This window comes from Sceloporus undulatus, chromosome 6, assembly GCF_019175285.1.
Source record: "Sceloporus undulatus isolate JIND9_A2432 ecotype Alabama chromosome 6, SceUnd_v1.1, whole genome shotgun sequence".
In the NCBI taxonomy this organism is placed as follows: Eukaryota; Metazoa; Chordata; class Lepidosauria; order Squamata; family Phrynosomatidae; genus Sceloporus; species Sceloporus undulatus.
In genome coordinates, this window is record NC_056527.1 from 63,209,288 (window position 1) to 63,234,577 (window position 25,290).

Here is a 25,290-nt window from a genome sequence, read left to right on the forward strand (position 1 = left end):
AGCACTGCAGTGATGGACAAGATATGAGAATCAAAACTGCACTGTATTTTAGGAGTGAAATAAATATTTTAGGTGCATGGACATTGTGACAAGGAAAAAAATTGGAAAATCATCAGATTATTATGCTGACATGTCCTCAAGCACACACCACTCTAGCTGCAAAAGAAGAAAGGAGGTTACTGAAAAATCAACTACATCTTCACAGAACTGAGAAGCATCAAATACAAGAATGCATAAGAAAGAATGTCTCAACATGGGTGCAAATTATGCCCCTAGGAGTCTAGAGCAATGGTTCCCATTTTTTTCCTCCAGATGTTTTGGACTTCATCTCCCAAACTGTTAGCCAAGCTGGCTGGGGCTTCTGGGAATTGAAGTCCAAAAACCTAGAGAACCAAAGTTTGGAAATCGCCACTATAAATACTGTAAGTTATTTTAAAAGACTTTTCTTGCAGAAGGTAAAGCCCTTAAAGCACTACCAGGGCTTCCAGGGAAGGGAGAAGGAACTGAGACATCTTTCCCTGGTCCCACAACAAAAAGTGACCCCCCCTTTCTAATTTCCCATGTCCCAATGGCCCCTGCACATATCCTGCCATGTTGCTTAGCACAACCGCTCATGTGGAAAGGGAAGGGAGGACACCCAATATTGTATCTGTTCCAAACTACATAAACCCTGAGACAACCCTGAGTACCACCACTATGCAGAGAGACACATATCCTTCCATTAGAGTGTCATGTTTTTTGCATATTATACCAATGAAAGGAGCTGGGGAGCAGCACCCATAAAGAAAAACAGCAATAAAGCATGTGCAAAGCTTCTAGGCAAGTTTTCCTTAGCAGTGACTATGAATGAGATTACATGTGACAGAAACACATAACTGCTGCCAAAAGTGGAAGTCCCAGCGCCAAGTTCTTTGCTCCCTCATACAGTGTAGCTAAACTTACTGCATGAACTTCTGACATTACTATACAGTGCATTTTCTCACTGTAAAATATCTGCTGCCATTAACAAGAGTAAAGAAATGAGGCACAATGACTTCAAGACAAAACAGAAGCTGAACTATACTTTAGAGGGACAGGAAAAACGATGCCATTAGGAGCAGGAATCTGAGATATCTTTGTATGTGCTCTTCTGCCCTAAACTACAAGAATGTCTCTCCAGGTGAATAGCCAAATTTTCATGGCTGGACAGTTTCCACTTACACTGTGCAAATGCTGGTTGGAAGTGAAAGAGTTTTGCTTCCTGGTGAAATTGAAGTTCTTTACTGTCAGTGAAATAGGAGCCTAAGATGAATTTTAGATCTGTGTACCATTCAACTCAGCAACATGCTTACTCAGGAAAAATATAACACTACAATTTCTCTGTCACTACAAATAAACCCATTCGAGTTTGTACTACCAGATGCTAGAAACTAAAATGACCATGACTTTCAAGTTTACAGCTGTATCCATCAGCATCACAAAAATACTAAGCAGCTGTGATCTTTAAAATGAAAGGGTTGATAGTTTAAAGCTAAAAGGAGGCCAGGCAAAGTGGGGGGGAACACTAGCAAGTCACTTCAGCAGTTACAGGAAAAGAAAGCATCCATTCTGCAAGCATTGCACAAATAAATAAATAAATAAATAAATAAATAAATAAATAAATAAATGCAAAATAATTTAGAGTTCCATAATAGATCTTTGGCATGTAGCAATAAAAAGCAAGAAAGAGAAGCAGAAGATTAGCTGAGTCAAAATATGCACAGCTATTAAATAAATAAAATCAGCAAGGAAGGCCTGGAATTTAATCATGCAAAGAAGAGAAAGCTTGCAGGGTCATGAGCCAATCAGATTCTTACCAGGGCTTCATTATCTTCTGCAATTTCTGATATCGTCTGCAAAAATTTAAAAACTTTCAGGTAAGGTGAAACATTGAAACATATTCTCTTTGAATCTGTGAATGAGTTTTACAGGGTCTTATCAACACAACCAACAAAGCTACAGTTGGCAATAATTCTAATGAAGAAGACATTCAATTTAATAACCTTCAAAGGGAAACAAAGAAAACTAGTGTAAAACAGCTTTAAAGTCACAAAGGTGGGAACACTTTGTTTTTCAAAAACACACTTAAGAACTTTGCCTACAGAGCCAGGATGGTATAATGGTTAAAATGTCAATCTGCAACGTCGGAGATCCAGATTCTACTTCTCATTCAGATATAGAACTACTTGGGCAGCCTAGAGCTCTGTGTGTGTGTGTCAGGTTAACCCAGCTTTCCCTATTGGGAAAATAAAGTGGGGAGGAGGTACCATCTTGAGCAAATTTCCAGGTTTGACAAGCTACAGGAGGAAGGCAACATTTCTTTTAGTGCCCCCCACCCCCCACCCCCATTTCTAGCATTGTGGTATCTTTAATACTTCAGTTGAACATTCAGAAATACAGGTAAGATATCCAAAGAAACGAGCCAGGCAGTTATTAAGGGAATGCAAACACAGCAAATTTGAATTCTAGGTGTGAACAACTTTCTATATGTCACTCTCTGCAATGCTAGAAATTTAGGAACTTATGGAAAATTTCAAGAGTGGGGAAGAATTCTTATTTGGTGGAACGTAGTCTCATTTATTCCTCTGCAGCCACACCCTTGACTCACTGGAGGAAAGATGGGATAAAAACAAATACAACCTCCAAAAGATACAGGACAACAATATCCCAGCTCCCGCCAAACCAACAGCCATCAAATGCTGGGATATGTACTCCTTCCTAGTTATCTTCCCAGGCAGAAAGGCAATATAACTCTATTCATTGCTCATTAAAACAGTTTATCCAAAACAGTGTATCCACTTTACCCAAAATTTACGGAATTGAATAAATGTTGTATTTCTTCTATCCTAGTAACAGTTCCATTAACAAAGAGAAAGACATGTGGGCTTCACTCACCACCCACAAAACCATTAGCCACATTTGCCATCTCAGCCTGAATAATAACCCCAACACAGCTGTCAGTGACTCTTTTATGGGATTCCAAAGACACTAACAATTTGGAAGGACATCAACAGAATGTTTAGGAATTCTAGGAGTTGGAGACACATCTAGAGAGCTTCCATCACACCTAAATAGCAACAATCTGGGGAAGGCTGGTTTAGGGAATGTTCTGTTTCTTTTCCTCCCTTTTCATTTTAAGATAGAAAACTGTAAATATTAGTGTGAATTGCTTAGATCATGGGACCCCACAAAAAACCCATGACCCCACCTCCACAATTAGCCATTCACCAACACATACACTGTTCTTCGGGACAATAGGGTTTGCTGACTGCAGATGCTCAAATCCACAGATGGCAAGCCTGTTGATGGTGAGGTCCCACTGTATTTGGCCTTTACAAAGCTATGAATCAATGGTGAAAATTCATTCGTAAAAGTAAAGTTATATTTTTGTGGATATGCTATGTCCTATTACCTATGCCATCTTCTAGTACTAAAAATACCATTTTTAAGCATTCATCTCTAGTAGCAAGCAAGCACATTAATGGCAACTTGATTTCTTGTGCTTCAAAATAACTAAACCAAATCTCACGACGAAGTATGGCAGAATTCCATCAAACCAAGATGCCTTCAATCCACTAAAAATCAATATGACAAAATGTATTAGTGTGCAAGAGTGTAAACACAGTACTTTGTGTGCATGACTTCACTCTTTATCAGACATTTGGACATTAATTTTAGCAGGTTAGTTGTAGTGGCAATTCTACATGGAATGAAACTGCACATAGGCACAAATACAACCTTTGTATGAGCAGTAGGTTTGGGTGATTATTCTGCAAAAAACAGGCAAGACAAGGTTGCCTGTAGTTTGCATTTTGAGGAAGCATTTTCTTCAGGTAGGATTCTGGGGACATAACTCACTATGTCCCACTAATCCACTGCGGTCATCCAGTAGACTAGCCCTACTAAATTTAATATAGTTGTATCACATACAGCTTGTGAAGAACAGATTCCTGCCCAAAAATACCCTAAAATCAGTGTACTGTATATACTCGACTGTAAGTCGAGAAATTTATGCCTCACTCTCTGTGTCTGGAGGCAAAAGGTTTTTGTGTGTGTGTGTGTAAGAGATTCCCAATCCAATTGTAATGCCTTCCAGCCTTCTCTTCTCATCAATGTAACACCCCATTTAACTCCACTACTTTTCCTTCCTAATCCAATTTTAAAGCCTTCTCTTCCCATCAAAGAAGCATCCCTTTTAGTTCCACTTCTTTCTCTTCCTAGTTAGATTTTAAAGCTTTCTCTTCCCATCAAAGAAACACCCCATTTAACTCCACTTCCTTTCCTCCCCAATCTGATGTTAAAACCTCACTTCCAGTGGTAGGGAAGTGGTGTTAGGTGGTTGGGAGAGGTCCAGAAAAGAAGAAGGGATGGAAGTGGCGTTTTCCCCTTTCCATCCTTTCTTATAGCCCCTTACATTTTACCCTCGACATCCATGGTTCATATGAAAATTCATGATTTTTACTTTTAACCTTCCCTCAACTTATACATGAGGCCAACTTGTACACAAATATATATGGTAAGTACTACAATAATAATAATAATAATTACAGCGGCTTCATGTAAATGTTGAACAGCATTGGGGACAGAATAGCGCCTTGAGGGATGCCCAACTTGAGCTCCCTCTTGGCCGAACAACTGTCCCCAAGCGACACCATCTTGAATTTTCCTGAGAGGTAGGACCAGAACCACTGTAAAGCAGTGCCTCCGATACGCAATTCTCCCAGGCATTCCAGAAGAATACTGTGGTCAATGGTATTGAAGCCCGCTGAAAGGTCCAAGAGCACCAGCAGGGTCACACTTCCCCTGTCGATGCCCAGACAGAGATCATCAAAGGTGACCGTAGATATCTCAACTCCGTTTAGACAAAATGATTGCCAAAAGCAATCAGACAGGGGAGGTAGGGGTCTGCTGTTTTCTTTTAGTCAACAACTTCTTCTTTAATTATTTTTTTGGGGGTGGTCATCTGGTGTTCTTTTTTTTCTTTTTAAAAATGTCTTTCTATTTGAGGCATAGTCTTTGTAGAAAACATTGCTTCTTTCATACTGACTTAAATGTAGTAGTAAATTCAGAGCTGTGCTGTGTAACCAATTTAAACTTGGTTTCACTTCAAAATTTAGATCAAGCTGAAGCATGTACTTTTGAAAAGGCCCTGTGTGTCAGGTTTATCAGAGTACTGAACTATAAATGCCTCTGTTTAATAAGGAGGTCTATCCATTCTATGATTTCAACACATTTCCTCCCACTTTATCAGGTCAGAAAGTGAAGGAATCAATACCACAATACTTTCTCTCGACCTGACCCTTGCTGAACATAACATCTTAGGAAACAAAGTGAATTCAAACTGATCCTGCTTGTCAGCAAATTTGCTGTGAGGTTAACCAGACTGGGCACGACTTTGTTTTATGTGATATTATTTCCAAAGGCTGAAGTCACAAAGTTTGCCTTTTGGGGATTATGAGTGATGGCTGATGCACTGAAATTAGTGGGCCAGAAGCATCCTAATAATTCACAGTGGTTTTGTGCACAAAACTGAAGGCCTTTTAAAAGACTCCATAACTCAAAGGGTATAAATAACAATGCCACCTGACTTGAGAAGTATAAACAATCAACTACAGTTTTTTGTTCTTGTTAATTTTAATAGAACTAACAATCTGAAAGGGAATGGCAATATAATATTAAGAAATAATAATGAAATGATATTTGCTTAGACATTTGCCTACTACAATATGCTCACTGTTTGGCCTTGAAGGGGCTATGGATTACATTGTTGGCTCTCTACCAAAAAGACAGCCAGCTTCTCTTGGAATTCCCCAAGCCACAAAGGCTTCATACTTGCCGAATGTGCACTCTAATATCTGCTAGGAGCCACTTCCAGCTGAGACAAATTTTGCCCATTTCTGATGAGATCAACTCCTTTGTGGCTTTCTTGGCAAAACCTCTTATTATAGATTAAGAAGGATCCTGGCTTTCAAGTTCTGTTAGGATGACTTAGTGAGAGAACAGAGAAGGATTGTCTGAAGTTCAGGGCTCTGTATCATTTGTAAGAATGAACTTTAAAAATCTCGCCACAGGGAAAGCCTGTGTAGATTAAATCAGAGCAAACACAGCATCCTGTGATAAAAAGTTTTGATCACAAGATTGGGATTTCCCACAATTCAGTATATTTTGGGGAAATTAAGCTGGCAGAAGACCACAAGAGGTCAGGGGAATGGTATGGAAGAGAAAGGAAGATGCATGCATTAAGAGGCAGAAACTGGAGAATATATGGAAGGAGGGATGCCAACAATCCTCTATATGGCAAACACACACATAAATGGAACCATGATATTGGGGGGGGGGATGATTTTGGTGAAACAGTACAGTAACTTCAAATTAGATCACCAACAACAGGTAGCCAGCAGCTGCATCCCTAAATTTAAACTACAGTACAGTCACTTTCTGCTACCAACAGCAGTGGTCAAGAGAAAGCAGGGAAGACAACTGTTAAAACACCAGGAGGAAAGGTATTTCAGTAACAGATGTGAAAAAGAGTAATACTCTAGAGTACACCAGGAAGCATTATCATATCCACATGCTCAACCTACTTTCTCCTGCCTACTCATTTATGTCTCTGACTTAAAACATGTCTTGACTGTATGATTCAACATGGAAAACTAACACTAAAACCTTGTCTAGAACTGCATGCCTAGAACTATGCTCTCTCCTCCTCTTCTGCCGAAGGAGAAATAACATTCAAGATAGCAGGGTGGAATATAGAATCCCCACATGATGGGGAGGGTGCTGTATTCCAAATGGCAACAGCAAAGAGAAATGTGACACTAACAGCCCTGGGTTTAAATACAAGTGTCCTGTTGCATGTTCAGGAATCTTATGGGAAACTGCAGTCCTTTCACCAACTAGACCAGTGGACACAAGAATACATTAATGATACTCCCACACATTAAATCTGATGAAAAAGCAGATGGATGGTTTTCCTTCCACCCAGATTGCATGAAAGACAGGAGGTACTAGTACAACTGTGAAATGCAAATTCTGTCCCCCCACCCCCTTTTCTTTTAACAATAGCAACTACAGGCAACTGAAGCTGACAATGCTTAGCTGAAAGCAACATCAGCATGTATTTTGAACATGAATTTCCACAACAATAATGAACCACAAATTTGAATTTTGTTAAGGCACTTTGGTTGTAATATACTACTGAAATGTTTCTATATTCTGTTTCAATTTGATTTTAAAAAAGGAAATATTAAAGAAATGTATTTCCTTTCAGCAACAGGTGTCAGATCCACCTTCTGCAGGGATTAAGGGTTTATTCTGACTAAGGATTGTATAGGTTTAGGGATAATTGGATAGTTCTGACACGAGGGAGAGTGCAGAAGGGAGGCCAGGTGAGTAAGCTCTCAACATCACTGGCCTCCCTTCTGCAACCTCCCTTGGGTTCTAGAACTATCCCCAATCATCTCCCTAACCTCTACAATCCTTATGTCAGAATACACCCTGAATCCCTGCATGAAGGTGGATTCTAACAGGGAGGTTGGTTGGTATTATAAAGATAACTGTCTCTTCAAGAAAGGTGTATTTTATAATGTGAACAGTACAGTGCACCCGCGTTATACACGGGCGCACTATATGTGATTTGAGCGTATGTGTTCAAACTGCGCAGGAGCGCGCAGGGCGCAAGGAGCGGTGCATCCCATTCAGATGAATGGGGAATGCGCCCGTGGCGCACCGCATGCTCCTGCACTGCCGTGCCACCGCAAATGAATAGGTGGAATTCACCTTGTGCGGGGAGGGATCCCTCGTGTAAGGAGAGGTTCCACTGTACATGCAATTTCTTGTTATTCCATTTGATTCTCCCCAATGGTAAAGTTAATATTTGTATTGTTAACTCCTGTCAACTGAGAGTTTTAAGGTCTAGATAAGTAATGGTGCAACATATTTATATGCGCACAATGAAAATTGCCATCTACAAAAATTGCACTTTACATTTATCATATTTGGTTATGAATAAAACGGCTGCTGTAAATTGTCAGCTCTTACAAAGACACTGCTTATGCTAATGCATCATATATAAGAGGAAAATAATGTCATAATTAAACTGCTATTGGCAGAATAATGGATTGCAGAAAAGAAAGGTTTTTTTTGAGGAGTGTAACATCTCTTAAGGATGAGTGATGTATCATACTGAACATTGGCCTCTGCTTTGCCCTGCATGTGTCCTACCCTACCTCCTTTGACTCCTCCTAAAGGAGTCATAGGAAAGTTCTCAAATAATCCTGACACAAAAATTTTCTCTTTAGAATCAAACAAACTTTCTAGCTTAAAGACAGTTAGTCATGTTGTCTTTTCTATTACATGGTCAATTTTCCTATTTTCCAAAATCCCAAAGGTGAAATCAGGGTTCAGAAAGGCAGAGGCACTTGCGACCACATTACAAACATATGATAGGTAATGGAGTGCACTAAAGAATTCCAAAAGAAAATCGGCATGTGTTTTATAGATAGCAGCAAAGCCTTTGACTGCATAGGTTATAAAAAGCTATGGAATGCTCTCAAAGACATGGGAGTGTCACAACACTTGATAGTTCTGATGAGAAAGCTATACTCATGACAAGAGGCCACTGTTAGAACAGAATATGGAGAAACAGAATGGTTCCCAACTGGCAAAGGAGTCAGGCAAGGCTGCACTCTATGAGCCTACATGTTCAATTTGTACACAGAAAATATAATACAAAGAGCAGGTTTAGAGTTAGAAGAACAGGGAGTGAAGATAGGAGGAAGAAACATCAACAATCTAAGATATGCAGATGAAACAATACTATTAGTAGAAAACATTAAGGACTTGGACATCATGGACTTGGAACAATTACTGAGGAAGATCAAAGAAGAAAGTGCAAAGACAGGCTTACAGCTGAACATAAAGAAAACAAAAAGAATGACCAGTGAGCTTGCCTTTGCACTTTCTTCTTTGACCTTCCTTAATAAATGTTCCAAGTCTATGATGTTTTCCACTAGTAGTATGGTGTTGTCTGCATACCTAAGATTGTTGGTGTTCCTTCCTCCTATCTTCACTTCTCCTTATTCTGCTCTTCTTATGATATTTTCTGCATATAAACTGAATGGGGTGATAAATGCAGCCTTGCCTGACCCCCTTGCCAATTGGGAAGCATTCTGTATGTATCTTGGTATGCATATCTTAGTATGGTGTTGTCTGCATATCTTAGATTATTGATCTTCCTTCCTCTTATTTTCACTTCTCCTTCTTCTGAGTCTAAACCTGCTCTTCGTATCACATTTTCTATGTATAATTTAAACAAGTAAGGTGATAGAATGCAGTCTTGCCTGACCCCTTGCATCGTGAGAAACATGCTTTTTCTCCATATTATGTTCTAACAGTAGCCTCTTGTCATAAGTACAGATTTCTTTCCCCTATCCCCTAGTATTCCCTGGTGTGCTCCATATGTTAGCCGTCATATGTTTGCAATGTGGTCCTTAGTGCCTCTTTCTTTCCTGAACCCCTGCACCTCTGAGATTACTTTCTCCATGCATAGTTGGAGTCTATATTGCAGAACTGTGAACATAATTTTGTTTGTGTGGGAAATTAATGTGGCCTCCAGTATTACAGGTAAACTCTCCTGTCCTTAATCCATTTAATTGTTGACTTCCCAAAACATACAATTTATGCAAGATCTGCTCACAGGCCTTGCTTGGTACCTATTGAGAGAGCACACTTTTTGTTTACTGTTTAATTAATAAACAGTTTCTGTTACACACAGAAAAGCCATCTGAGTAAAATCCAGAGTTACAGCTTTTTGTTGTCTTAATCCATCTTCCTGTCATGAGTCTTGCAAAAACTATGCAAAAGAATAAACAACTAAATGTATTCCCCAGAACACATAGGGACGGTAAGTTGTATTCTTTCCTAAAACCCATAAATGCTTTCTATTCTACTTTTAGGTACCATCTTAATTCCTCAGGGAAGGGGGAAATGGATTCTCTACTGTTCATATACAGTCAGCCCTTCTTATACACTGATTTTTATACACGGATTCAAGCATACATGGTTTGAAAATGTTCAAAAAAAAGTATACATTTCAACTATCAAACCTTGATTTTCCATTTTTACAAGGGACACCATTTTGCTATGCCATTATATTTAATGGGACTTGAGCATACACGGATTTTGTTATACACGAAGGATCTTGGAACCAAACCCCAGCGTATAACAAGGGTCCACTGTATTCCCAGAATGTCACCTTGAATGGGAATAGATGTCTCCCTGGGAGCCTGATTTGCCTGGGAGACCTGTCCCCTGTGCCCTTGGGCCAGGATTTAGTCATGGTAGTAGTTGTTGTTGTTTACCACTCTCGAGTCAATCTGGACTCATGGCGATCCTGTGGATGAGACATCTCCAAAAGTCCCTATCTTCTACTTCTCTGCTTAGGTTCTGTAAATGCATGCCCTTGAGCTCATTTTTCCTCTCTTTTTTCCAAATTAAGAAACACTCAAATTCTTAAAGAAATATATGCACAAATTGATCTACATGTCAATCTGTACGATATCCTACAGGTCTGTATTTATAACGGTAGTGCAGACTATGTGAACAGAAATAGGAAAACTAAATAGTCTGAGACAGAACCTCCTGATTCTTTCTAATGGTGTTTTTGTTTTACTTTTTATCTCCCTCTCTCAGGGTGCAAGGGACAACTGCTCATTAAAAAAATTGATGAAATTCATGATTTTAGTATAGCTATGATTGCTTTACGTCTTTAAAGTAGAAATCATATGGCCTACAAGCAACCTCAAAGTTATTTTTTCAGGCCTTGGGGACCCTGCCCTCCAGTGCAAAAATATTGAACAGGACAAAGAAATCAGATGTCCAAAAACCTCTTGGCAGTAACCCTGTTCTCTCCTTTAGGACAAGGTGTTCCCCTAGTACATTATTTCAGCAAAATTCAAACAAAAATCACAATCCATTTGCACAGATCCAGCCCAGCCTGAAGCAGGATTTTTTGGGAAAGGGTAATAGAAAATGTCTATTGGGAGTATGTGAAAATGATATTAAGATTAATAAGAACGAAATCCAACAATGGATACAAGAAACTAATAATACTAAAAATACCAAGGTTAGACAACAACAGATGAAAGTAATAGGTAGATGGTATAGAACACCACAACAGATATCATATATTAATAAAAATGTATCACCTGCTTGTTGGCATGGGTGTGGAAGTAAGGGAACATATATCCATATGTGATGGGAGTGTTGCAAAGTATAAAGATTTTGGAAGGAAACAGGACAAGACATTAATAAAATAATAGGGAAAAATTCAATTAAATAAAGAAAGATGTATAACTGGTAATATTAGGAATATAGGATTACAAGAAGGAGGAATATTTAATCAAAGAATTAATTATAGCGGCATATGTAGTGGTTGCATATAGGTGGAAGGATAAGGAAAAGTGGAACTGTAATAAATGAAAATAGTATATATCAGAACATATGTTGTTTGATTTTATAATGGAAAAAGGAGGGTTTATTTTAGTCAAGTGAAAGTAGAAGTTTGGATTAATAATTGGAAAATAATGACTGAGTTTGTTGAGGAGGAGAATACTATGTCCAGTTCTGGGCATCACAATTTATAAAGGATGTTGACAAACTGGAGCATGTCCAAAGGAGGGCAACTAAAATGGTGAAGGGTCTGGAAACTATGCCCTATGGGGAACAACATAGGTTGCTGGGTATGTTTAGCTGGGTATTGAGAATTCCTACATGGCAAGGGTTGGATTGGATGGCCCTTGTGGTCTCTCCCAACTCTATGATTCTATGAATAGAATCTTGAACTCAAAAGAACACTTTTGAGATAGGATGAGATTAACTTGTTGGCTTGTAAGGTAAAATGTTAATAAATTCATACAATAGGTTTTTTAAAACGGGTGATGGGAAATAACCTTAGACACTCTCAGGCTGCCATGTAACATGTCCCATTTATCTCTTCCAAACCAAAGGTAAAAGTAAATGATCCAAATGACTGTTCTTTCCTGTGCAAATTTCTGTGGGGAAATTGTGGTATTGTTTTAAATATTTTTAATATTGTCCTGTCAGAACTAACATTCCACCCATATTAAGGTGGACAAGGCCCCTCGTGATATTCTTGCAGGTAAGTAGGTGAACCGTGAGATGGGCAGTACTACAGTTAGGTGGATCTGTAAATGTTTGACAAACTGAACCCAGAGTGTGCTCACTAGTGGTTGTACTTCATCCTGGAGAGAAGTGACTAGTGGGACACCGTATATAGCTCCTCCTTGAGCTCATATCTACTGTACATCAGCACTTGATGTAGTATATGAATAAAAATATTTTATTTGTTTAGTATATGTATTTTCATTCACACATTCATATTTTAACATCTTATAAGGAAATAGCTCTCGCTCTCCTCCTCCTCCTCCATCATCAGGCAAAGGCTCCAAGCACCCTCTTTGTCTTTCCCTTCTACTCCAGGACAGAAAAGGTTTGGGAAGAGGAAGAAGAGGAAGAGGTATCAAGGCTTCAGTGTCACATCTTCCTTGAGAACTCGCTCAACACTCACCCCCCTGGGGGTCCTGGCCCCCAGTTTGAGAACGACTGGTTTAACATCTTTATAAATGACTTAGATGAAGGCATAGAAGGCAAGCTTATCAAATCTGCAGATGCTACCAAATTGGGTAAAGGATTGTAAACACCCCAGAGACAGAATCAGAATTAAAAAATGACCTTGACAGATTGGAGAGCTGGGCCTAAAATAACAAAATGAACTTCAAAATGAATAAATGTAAGGTACTACATTGAGGCAGAAAAAAATGAAATGCACAAATATAGGCTAGGTGACCCATGGCTTGAAAGCAAAACATGTTAAAAAGGATATAGGAGTCACACTGTTGATTCATGTTTAAAAGGTGTGATGCAGCAGTCACAAAAGGCATCACAATACTAGGCTGCATCAATAGGATTCTCAAGAGTGGGAGAAGTAATAGTACCACTCTATTCTGCACACCTGGAATACTGTGCTCTGTTCTGGGCACCACAGTTCAAGAAGTATATTGACAAATTGGAATGTTCCAGAGAAGGAGATGGTTAAAGTCTGAAAACCAAGCCTTGGAACAACTTAGTGGTTTAGGTACCTTTACCTGGGATAACAGAAAAGAAGACTGAGAGGTGATATGATATCCATCTTTAAATATCTGAAGGGATGTCATGTTTGTTTTCTTTCCTCTCCACAGAATAGAAAACAACCCAACTGATTCAAATTACAAGATTTCACATAAACATTAGGAAGAACTGTACTGTAAGAGCTGTTCAAAAGAGGGTGAACTCTCCTTCTTTGGAGGACTTTAAACAGAGATTGGATGAGCATCTTTTGGGAGTGCTTTAGTTGTGTATTCCTGCATGGCAGGGGATTGGATTACACGGCTCTTGTGGTCCCTTCCAATCTGAAGATTCTATGATTTTATGAAAGTATGACTTGAAAGAGCTTTGTTCATCTATTGTTGAGGCAGAACTGAGGCTGGTGAGTTTGCAGCCCCAAGTCTACTGCACATGAACCCCCACACACAGTCACAAAAAAGACCTGAATTAGAAAGAGCTACAGCCTTTTGTCTGGAATTGGGAGGAATGTACACAGAAGTTAAATTAAACATAGAAATGCTAAATCCTGGATTTCTGAATGGCAAGGGCTGCCCTCCAAATGCTGTTGCACTGTCAACTCCAAACTTTCCTTACCATTGGTTCTGCTGGTTAGAGCTCTTGGGAACTGCAGCTCAGCAACATCTGCAGGGTAACACAATTTCTGCTCCTGGTTTATGCACAGTTACTTTTCCAGCCACAACAGCAACCCAAGTGCCATGCATTTCTAACCAGGGACATCAGGACTGAGTAGAAGCACAGCTCTACAACTCTATGACTTCTGCATAGTCTGTTTTGGCTTCTTCTACAACTAATCTATGCTGTAGTTACTGTGTTGTGGAAAGCATCAGCTGCACCACATCACAGTGAGCAGAAGGTTGTCCTCTTCTGAGATACCAAAGTTTATTTTCTGTTAAAGGTGAGATTCAAGATATTTGAAGTTGATGGTGTCTTTTGCCTGTGTATTCATTTGTGATGAGTGGAGATGATTCATTGGCGTGTAGCCATGGTGTGCATAGAAACTAGTCACTTGAGGCAGCTGCCTAGGCAGATGTCATCTCATGTCTCTCAAGTCAAAGGTTCTAATCAGTATATTGCTGCCCCCCGCCCCCCAGCATACATAATTCAATATTTATTGAATTGTGCCCAGTGGCCAGTGAAAAAAACTGTTGTGCCAAAAGATGGGGAAGAAACTGTAGTTACCCACAGAAGAGGCCATTCATTGCCTATCTACATGATCTTCTATTCTGTTCTTCCATCCTTCCAGTCTCTCCTGGGGTAGCTTTACATTTCTGTCTCAGTTTGAATCATTTTGCAATCCCCAATGCAGAGCTATAGTGGAACTGTCTGTTTTCCAATGAGGCTATCCACACTGCGTCTGCAGAAAACTCACTGCTCTGAGCTTGCTACTCCTCACCAGCATACACAACTTCAGGCAGAAACACAAGGGCTAGGTTTCTCTGAAAATACAAATCTTTATTTCTTTGCTCTGTCAAAGTCCAAACTTTGGTGTTTGATCTGAATCGGTTTGAGCATCATCTTTTTTCCCCATTGAAATCTACTGGACTCTAGTCATGCTGACTTGTGGTGTTAGATGCCCCAAGAAGCATGTTCAACAAAGCCTGGTTCCATTCCACTGGAGGGAGAAATATAGCTGAAATGTATCCCAAATAACAGTTCAGAGGAATTGCAGTTTGCAAAATACATCTCAGAACTGTGCCTTTACATTTTTATTCTTTTTAAGAATATTTTACTGTAAAGCTTGTTTGTTGGTTTTCCTAGGGCATTTTTTTTAGTTCATTCCACACTGCCCATACTTTTAAATACCATGCAGTCCCCAGTATTTAAAACTGGGTTTGAAGAGATGAATTGGTCTCAGGATTTCCAGTGCAGACAACAGAGGTTACATCCTCCCCTACTAGAGTAAATACATTTTATTTACACATCCCATATAAAATTCCTATCTATTTCAACAGAGCTAATTGCAGAAACTACTGCATTATGACTTTAAATTTTTTTAAAAAAGCATCAAACATAGTTTGCCTGGATAATCCCAGTAATATAAGTATTAAAAGGCACAAAAATGTTATTGTTATTGGAAAATACTTACTCGGTGCCGCTTTCCACCATCTGCGTTAGGAGTGAAATACCATCTAGATTGATAAATTCTTGGGCAAATGTTATATCGCGTGAATAGCTAGCTAAGTCTTTCAGTGCTTCCAACTTGGCATCCATACTAGAAGACTGGATCCTCTCATGCAGCTGAAGGGCATTTTGGGTCTCACCAAAGACAGTACATTGGATAAAAGAGAGGGAATGGGGGAAGGGGTGAGAGAGGAAGAAACACAGATCTTAATTTCAAGAGTCTACCAAGTAAACAAACACTTTTAAAGAAAATGTGTTAGTGAGAATTCAGGATTTTGAAATAGTTGATATTTCAAACAATGAACAAGATTGTATAGAAAGAATAATTAAATGTTACAATTTTGGAGGATGCATCCATGAATACTTCATAAAGGACACTTGATGAGTGCCCATCCAGTTATCCCATGCACTATCAGCTCAAACAATTTTCTCATATCTCCCTGGTTAACCAGGCAGCAGCTGGCATTTGCATGACACTCCTGGCATTAAAGGATACATCCTTTTTATTTCTGAGTACTCCCTTTGCCCATCTTCAGGTTTGACATGTAAGCCATGAGCCATATTCACTGTCACATACAGTCAGGACTTGCTGTCCAAAACCTGAAAGGTGGGTTTAATCTGCCCACAGATCAAGTCCCTGAAAAGCTGGTTGCTCCTGTATACATGGCTGCCTAGATCATGATGAGCAAGGCAATATGTGGCCATCCACATACTGTTGGACTATAGCTCCCATTATCCCTAGAAAGCATGGCCAGTGGTGATGGATGATGCTGGCTGCAATCTAAAAACCTGGAGGGGCACATTTACCTATCACTGGTTTAAATGTAAGAGAGAGAGAGAGAGAGAGAGAGAGAGAGAGAGAGAGATTTTAAAATTACATCTTGCCCTCTTTCCAAAATAGGAAGGAAGGAAGAACAGGCTCAAGGTTACTATTAAATCTAAAAGCACCACAACCATATTGAAAAACATGCATCACTCACACTTTTTTTAAAAGGTTAAAGAATCCAGCATTGGTATATTAGACCATCAACAAGAGACCATTTCCAGCAACAGCAGAGAAAACAGAAATGTGTTTAAATGAAACAAAAAGAGAACAATCTTTTTGTATAGCCATGTTTGTATAGCCTGATGAATTTCACTGGGTAGGCAAACTCCACTCTGGGAAGAATCTGGAGTAATGTCTCATATAACAAACTAAGTTGTATGTGGGGAGGAACATGCAAAAAATATCCCGTGAACAGGAAACTAATTCCAAGTGATCAGGAGGGGGAAATAGGAAATCATCCATGGAGAAGTGGGATCTCAGAAAAACACAGCACTCACTGTTATTCTTCCCTAACAAAATGGATTCAAGCTCAGCAACCTCACCTTGGAATTTTCTGTTCCATGTTTTGTTACAGATTAGTGAGTTGCCCAAGATAATGCATTTCGATGAGAACAGAGGGAAAGAGAACCTAGTGGACTGATATCCACAAAAGCTCATTCTAAAATATAAAGCTGTTAGTCTTCAAAGAGCTGCTATATTTCTTTTTATTCCCCCTCCATTTCATCCTCAATTTTCTATTCTCCAATAATAATATCTTCTATTAGAGTATTTTGTAATATCCTATGTGGGTTCATGGGCCTTTTTTCACAGCAGCAGCAGCCATCACCCTCATACAAAAGGTGTCAGAATTCTAGAAAATCCTGCTTATTGCTCACAAACAAGTTATGTTGCGGGAGACTTCCCCGCTGCTTCTACTTCACTACTCCCTGTGCTAGCAACAACTTTGATAATCACAAATGCACCAGATGTCTCAACCTCACTCTTGGCTTGTTGCTCTCCAATAAGCTGGGAATCGTAAGCTTATTTCACACCATTATTGTTGGGCAAATAACAACCCAGGAGTTTTGGTTTGGGCAGAATGCTATGCATTTACCTGTTCATGAGTTCCTAGTCATTGGAACTGTAGGAGGAGATAAGCAGGAGAAATTGGGCAGCAATGCAGACACTCTTAGCTGGAAACTATACCCCAGACTTTTTTGGAGTCATTTTTCGTGAATCAAGAATTTAAAAGCCGTTGTGCTCCTCAAAACCAATTTTCCTGTACAGCCATTGTATGATGAATTCTTATTCTTAACACCTCCTTAACTATTTTTTTTTTCTTGAGATATTTTGCCTAATAAAATTATACTACTAACCATCAACAAACCATAAATCCCTTCCCCAACCACTGCTGCTGCTATGCACGAACACAGTGAGCTAAAACAAAACTGAAATTGACTTGATGTCACCCCTAGTTTCATTTCTGGCCTTTTTTCAACTTTTTTCTGGTCTTGTTTTGTGGATCTTTTGTGGCTGGCAGAAGAAAACCCCTTTGTTTTGTGGGAGGTTTGCATAACCATCTGGGGGCATCAAACCAATTTGGTTTAGGGTCAGGAAATTTGGGGGGGGTCTATAAAGAGCTATAAAAAAGCCTAGCATCTCAACTGCACCCCCTTTTTCAGAAACCAGTCCTGTCCTCAGCTTCCTGCATGCTACAATGTATTTTACATGGCAGAGCTTCTCTTGATGACAGTCTGGAAGTCCTAATTGCTTTAAAAGTTGGCTACCAGATTTCTGAAGAGGGAATTCAGTAGATCAGATCATACCATCTTGTACTGGTGTTCTTGGTTGCCAGTTCATTTCTGGGATCAATTGAAGGTACTAACTGACCTTGAAAGGGAACTAAAATCTCAAGCATTATTTTCGTAAATATCAATGGTGGGTACATACAGTCCACATACAGCCCCTAACTCTTCTAGAAGGCCCTCCTGTCCCTGCATTTGCCACCAAAAAGTGCCACATTTGCACTTTAAAATAAGATGCACTCTTTTTGTACAGTATCTTCTTTTAAGCTCTGATTGAAGGGGTGGGGTGGGAATTGCCACTGTGGCACTGCAATGCAACACAGCAGCAGTAGGTTATTCACCTCTTCCCCATCCCTACTCTATACAAACCATCTCACCAACTCCACCCATCTGCTGTAATCCTCCATTAAGTCCGTGTATCATTTGCAAAAAGGTCCCAAGTTCTATCACTACCAGACCCTGGTAGGTCAGGGAAAGATTCCTCATCTGAAAATCTGGAGAATTGCTATCAGTCAGCACCAAAAATACTGGGATAGGTAGGCAATTGCAGTTTCTGTACTCTTCCTGTGCTATCATAGTCTTCTTGTTCTGGGTTACATCCTTACACTGTTTTCTACTGCACAGTCTTTCTTATAGACTTTGGAGCCACGGCAACCGCATGCCATGGCCCCGATTCAACCTCCGGAGAGTGCAAAAAGGCATTGCAAAAAGCAGCTGCTTTTTGCGCTCTCCAAGGGGCACCACAGCCACAGCGGCGTGGCTTTATGATGCCTCTTTGGCGCTGCAGCATGTAGATACAGTGCCAGAGTCGCATCATCATGGCACGCACCGTGTAGACCAGTGCGCACCAAAATGGTGCTGTAGGGCAGGGCTAGGGCATCCAGCATGTGGACACTGTGCCCTGGCTCTGCCCACAGGCTGGCACAAAATGCCAGTCTGTATAGGCCTTTGTTTGTTTTAAGATTTGTGCTGGCCAAATGGCTGTAATAAAGTTTGTTGTTGTTGTTTAAAGACTGCATTGACTTTGTTGGCTTTTTGTTTTTATTAGAGTGTAGGTTTTTAATTTTTTTTCATTGTATGCTGCCCAGAAAAACAAAGAAAGGGAAAGGAGGGGGGAGGGAAGGAAAGAGTGAGTTGTTGTTTCCACAATTAAGAGAAATTATTAAAAGTTGTAACAAGGTTATTAAACGGGAAAGATCTCATTTACCAACAACGTTTTAGAATTAGTGCAGCATGGCTCTACAAAACTGAACCAACAGAGGCAATGTGCCATGATTTGCAGATTAAACAAATATTTTTCTTCTTCTTTTTTTTTTAGAAAAACAAACACAATCCCAAAATCATGTGGCAACTGGGTAGTGTAAGAACTGGCTGCGGTCATGACTGATAGATGGAAACATTGCTTCACTCAGTGTGGCACTCTCACTGACACTAATTCCTGTTACCATAGTGCTGTATATGCACTCCTGTGGAAGACAGGCACTCTCTCTCCCCTCCACTTTGGCATTAAAAACGACATCTACAGAACATGTGCCACAAACAGTTTCCAAGGAGTCCTCAGAAAATTTTGATCTCTGGAGGCAGGACTGCAGAGAGCATAGCTTATTCAGGACAAGAGATCAAAAGAGGCTAACCTTAACAAAAACAAAACAGAATTCTGTCCTTACAGATTTTTTTTTTCTTATAGAGGAAGAAACGTGAAAATAGGGATGCTCTTGTTTGAAAAGAAGTTGTTTACTACCTGACCAAGGTGACTGCCAAAGGTAAAACAGATTAACACATCTCTCATCCTTGGGGGCATAACTAGAGTTGCCATAACCCCCCTGGGGGCGTGACAAACCCGATTTTTGGCCCCTTGGCACGGTCACGGCACGGTTTGGCTCTTTGTCCCGGGTTAAGCTGGTTGCCCCCGCCGCCGCCGCAAGAACCGCGGCTGTTCTGCAGCCGCCACCACCATTGCTGCTGCGGCTGCTGCTGCAGCCTTTTTGCCCTGGCCCTGTGTGCTTTTGCAGGAGCTCCTGCCCTTCAAGCTAGCTGGCCAATGGCTGGACAGGCCTCCCCTGCCGCAGGAGCCTGTGACTGTTAGCAGGAGGTGGGGCTGTTCCAGCTCCACTCTCCCCATTGGCCAGCCAGCCTCAAGAGGAGGAGTGCCTCCTCTTTGGTCCCTCACGTGGGCCCAGGGCAGAAAAGAGCCTTGCCAGCAAGCTATCTCTCTTCCTCCCCCTTCCCCTATTTTTTGTTCTCTTTTTCTTCTTTTTCCTCCTCCTCCTTCTCTTTGTTTTCTTCCCCTCCTTTTCTTTCTGTTCCCCTCCTCTTCTTATTTTTCTTCCCCTTTTTTCTTTACTTCCCCTCTTCCTCCTCCTCCTCTTCTTTTTATATTGTTCCCTATTCTTCTTTCTCCTCCTTTTCTTCTTTCTCCTTCCCTTTCCTTTTTCTCCTCCTCCCCCCTTCCTCCTCGGCTGCTGCTCGGGGGACGTTGTCTCCCAGGCTCCAGGGAGGCCTCGGAAGCGGCGTCCTCCAAGCCTCCCCTGGGGTTCGGGGGATGTTGTCTCGCAGGCCCCAGGGAGGCCTTGGACAAGGTTTTAAAATGTAGGACCTTTTTTTTTTAATTTCCTGGCAAGGAAATGGAAAAAAAAAGGTCCTACATTTTAAAACCACGTCCTACATTTTTCCCGTTTTCGAGGCCCTCAGGGATGGCAACCCTAGGCATAATGCTTTCTTTTGTATCAAAGTAGTTGTCCCTCCCAGTAATAAAGATTATCAAATAAGTCCAAGCATACACTTGACAGGAAGCTAATGCCACAAGGGTTAAAACAGTATCTAAAATGTGTTTTTTAAAAAGTCAAGTACATACAGTGGTGCCTCGGGTTACGAAATTAATTCGTAACGCGGCCGCTTTCGTAACCCGAAAAGCCTTCGTAAGCCGAATTGCCATAGGCGCTAATGGGGAAAAGCCGCGATTCCGTGCGAAAAAGCCGAAAAAAGCACCAAAAGTTTTTTCGTAACCCGAAAAAACATTCGTAACCCGAAACAATAATTCCCTATGGGATTTTTTCGTATCCCGAAAATTTCGTAACCTGGGTATTTCGTATCCCGAGGTACCACTGTACGTCTTATATCCTATATGGAACCTGGCATTGATCGTGTTGCACAACATTCTGTTCTATTTAGCTTTTTTATCTGTGATATTTGATCCCCTACTCTTATTTCAACATAACTCAGAGCGATTAATATTAAAGTTCCCATGTGAGTTCCCTGGGTTCCATTAATTTAAGAATGGAACTTACAAACATACATTTATGTCCAACTGGGAGGAGTGATATATAAAATTGTCATTGATCTAGCTGGGGAAATGATATTTCCTAATTTAATCTCAAAGTTTGGAAGTACACCTTAAAAATAATGCTGTCACTCGTCAATCTTCTCTTCTATTTTCTATTTTTAAAGTAATGAGGGCCAACATAATTAAAATATTTTAACAAAAATGAAACTAAATGTTAGATTTCTATGTATTTTTGGATAAATTCTGTTCCAAGTTTTGCCCAATTTCAGTATTTTGGGGGAGGTAAAATGTTAACAGTAATGCATCACTCATATCACTTGCTACTCTTACACAGTATTTAATGAGGCTACTAATAAAAAATACTCAGTAAACCATGTGTTGCTTTTAAAATTAAGAATTATATAGATGTCCCCAAGATCCTGGAGACAGGAAGCATATGTGCTCTCAAATCAAAGTAAGAGAAAGCCTATGGTTTATCTCTATTACACTGTTCTATCAGTTTCATCTCACTTTTACTACCATCCTATAGTATCCTGGGATTTACAGTTTGCAGAGGTACTGTATACAAGCACTAAAACTCTCCAGTCAATCATTCTAAGAACCTCATCAAATTATAAAGCCTAAGATTCCATAGGATGGAGCCACAATAGTTAAAAAGGCATGGAACCAATAAGTGTGTGGTTTGGACTTTGCAGAGTTGAAGACCCAAACATCTGGAAGAACATAGTTTGACAGCCACTGCTTTACATCCCCAAACACAAGGACACAGTTCCTTCAAGCTTCTCCAGTCTTAACATGCTTCTAAATGCTTGGAGCAACCATACTAAACCCTGACGCTGGGCAAAATGTGGCCTTGGGGCAAGTGGTATTATTAGGGTTTGCGTTCCCCCACCTCTTGATCTCATCCCATACCACATCATACAGAATCCTTAGTAATGTTTTTGTACTATTGTTATTCATTAATTGTATTTCCAATATATCACTGAATAGTTGTGACATGAACTAGCAAAATTAAAATTACAGTTCGCCCTCCATTTTTTTGCAGGGGATCTGTTCCGGACCCACACGCCAAAAAAAATGGAGGCTCATAGGCTTGAATGGGGCATGCCCCCATACACATGGCTCGGTGCATGCACCAGATACGTGCACAATTGGAAATAGCACAGGTCACCCCATCACAGATATTGAAGGTTGCGGATTTTAGATCCACGAATTAGGAGGGGCAATTACAATAGCATACACGTAGCCTATATGTATTTGCATGTACACTGTCTCATGTGGGTGAAGTGAAAATTTGGTAAGATGTGACATTTTTAAAGAAAATTTTAAAATAATTTTTAAATTAATTTTTAAAAAAATCAGTTTAAAAAAACCTGGAACCTCTCCTTTTTCTTCTCACTGAGCTTTGCCCCACTCACACCATTTCCAGCATTTTAAACTGATGCAGGCAAAGACCACAGCTCACTTGTGCCAAAAGGCAGATGTTTGGAGAGCAGTGGTGTCACCTGGTGCAGCCCTCATCCTCTGCTTAGGACCATGTACAACTCCTTCAAGGCTACTGTTCTAGCTCTCCATTCCTCCAGACTTCTTGAACCACACTTCAACAAACTGAAGCCCCACCAAACCCTTTAACCTTTTAAAAATACCAGTTTTTCAAACCCAGAAGTGGATCTGGGGCCAGTTCTTTTTTGTTGCTGTTCATTTTAGGTTTTGGCATTTTTTCCAATCCAAATGGACTCTGGAAGTCCCACAAGCAGAAAACTGGTCCCAAATCCTATGCAGCTGGTCAGCTCTCCATATATGCCTATCAGCATGACCAAAACCTAGGTATTATGGGAGGCATAGCCCAAAGCATCCAAAGAGTGTCATGTTGCACACCTCAGAATTACTGATCTCTCTCAGGGCTAGGGAAATGAAGTTAATTTCAAGACTTTAACTGAAATAGACTTCAAATGGAATTGACATTTTGACACTGACAGCATTGCCTAGGGAGGAAGTCTGGCCTTTTCATCTATGTAAGGCTGACTTGTTTCATGGCTTAATGTATCTTTCTTTTTAATGTAATGATGATAAAGTAGAAGGAAAAGTTAACATTTCTAAAAGGAAGAAGGTGACATTGTCCTAAAACCACTGAAGCATGCCTGAAACACTGTCTTGTGACAAAACCTAATGAAATGCAACATTGTGACTCTTGTCATGTTATGGAGATAAATTAGTCACATATTTGCTATTTATATGGGCTGCAGCCACATGGTTAACCCAAGAAGGCAAGCCATAACATTGCATAATCCATCATACTTTATACAGTTGGCCCTTCTTACACACAGATTTTTTATACACGGATTCAAGCATCTACGGTTTGAAAATGTTCAAAATAAAGTATAAATTTCAAATATCAAACCTTGATTTTCCATTTGTTATAAGGGACACCATTTTGCTATGTCATTATATTTAATGGGACTTGAGCATCCACGGATTTTGTTATCCATGGGGGATCTTGGAACCAAACCCCAGCATATAATAAGTGTCCACTGTACTGAACTAACCAATGAAAAGTAATCTGTTTCACACTGTCATCTTATCCCAACAACTCAACGTCACTGTGCTGAGATGCTTGGGCTTTATTAAGGTAATGGATTACTGGACACAAGCAAAGTACATTATGGATTTTTAAAATGTGCTTATTTTTTAGCCTTTCTGCCCAAGCATTAACAAAATTGGTTGGGATTTCAATAATAAACTTCTGCAGATGGGTTTATGTGCTCAAAGCACAGAATGACTATAGTCACCAAAATCTGAGGGGATAAATGTTTTTAGATAATTAAAACTGAATTAAATGAAACCTATATAATTGATTTGTCCAAGGTCATAAAGCAGGTTAAGGGAATCTTTTTCTAATAATGAAAACCTATAATTACTTTTATTGCTATGCCAGCAGACAAACAGATTTTTTATTCCTAAAAAGGTACTTTTATAGGACACATACACACATATATAGAAACATACGTTAATATATGCATCTTGAACTTCATCATTACAATAGCATATAAATAACGCTACTTTTTCTATATAAAGAACTGCACCTTAGCATACTCTAATTAAACTTGTGAACTTTACTATATACGTCATATTCTACATATCTATTTTGCTAGAAATGAATTTGTGAAGTTGTTACTTGTGTAAAACTGATTCTACATCTTCAGCTACTTTCACTTTTACACAGCAAAATATTATTATTAATGGATCCAATGGCAAAATATAACCTCTCATTTTCATTTTATCTTGCAAAAAGACAAATGTGTCTTAGCATAAGAATGACCAAAAAGAAGCAATAAATGTATGCACTTGCTCTCAGATAATCTTTTAATGCACTTTCTTGAAGTGAACCTGGAAAAATCAAACCTAAAAGGTTTCTTCTGATCCTTAACAACATTAGACATGTGAACTGTTCCCACACGGACAATGGATTGGAACATATAAATCAACTTTGGAACCCATAAGGGGTGACTTTAAGCCACCCCTTCCAAAGGCGGATTGGGGCCATGGCAATCACAGGTTGTGGCCCCAATCTGCCTTTTTGCTGGCCAAAAAAGAAGCAGCAAACAGCCACTCCTTTTTGCACAGGCAAAAAGCTGGCTTTTCCTCACCACCACGGCTGGAAGCCAGCTTTAAGGTGTTCCGGTAGCATGTGTCATATAAACGCCATGCCTCTGGAGCACCTGGAAGCCGGCCCACATCCGGGCAGCTGTGCAACTTGAAGCTGGTGTCCTGGGGGGCATGTGTTGTTTGTATGCCACATCCCCAAGACACCCAGAAGCCACCTTTTCATGCCGGTCAGTTTCGCACCTTACTCTGTGCTCTTACAAATAAAATCTGTCCTAGTACATAAGATATGCAACAAGTCAAATGGGAATTATGTCCCTGTGTTATAATCTATGAAAAAGACAGGTCTAACATTTTAATACTGATTGCCCCCCACCAAGCACCACCAACCCTTCTAGGTTCTGCACCTCCCTCACTCCAGAGCAGCCTTGCAACTGTTTTAAAACTATTTGTGAAGCTTAAAATTAAAA

The 25,290-nt window shown here is 39.9% G+C and overlaps 1 protein-coding gene across 4 annotated transcripts in view; it reads right to left on the bottom strand.

Moving 5' to 3' along the window:
- Positions 1-25,290, bottom strand: part of ELMO1 (engulfment and cell motility 1) — a 376,239-nt gene that overhangs the window by 233,805 nt on the left and 117,144 nt on the right. For 3 of the 4 annotated variants that reach the window (XM_042475477.1, XM_042475480.1, XM_042475478.1), the window contains 2 exons: positions 15,290-15,459; positions 1,836-1,871 (listed from right to left, as the gene is read on the bottom strand). In XM_042475477.1, the coding sequence (XP_042331411.1) occupies positions 1,836-1,871; positions 15,290-15,459 (206 nt within the window). The remainder of the gene's footprint in view (positions 1-1,835; positions 1,872-15,289; positions 15,460-25,290) is intronic. The other variant, XM_042475479.1, reaches the window with a different exon arrangement.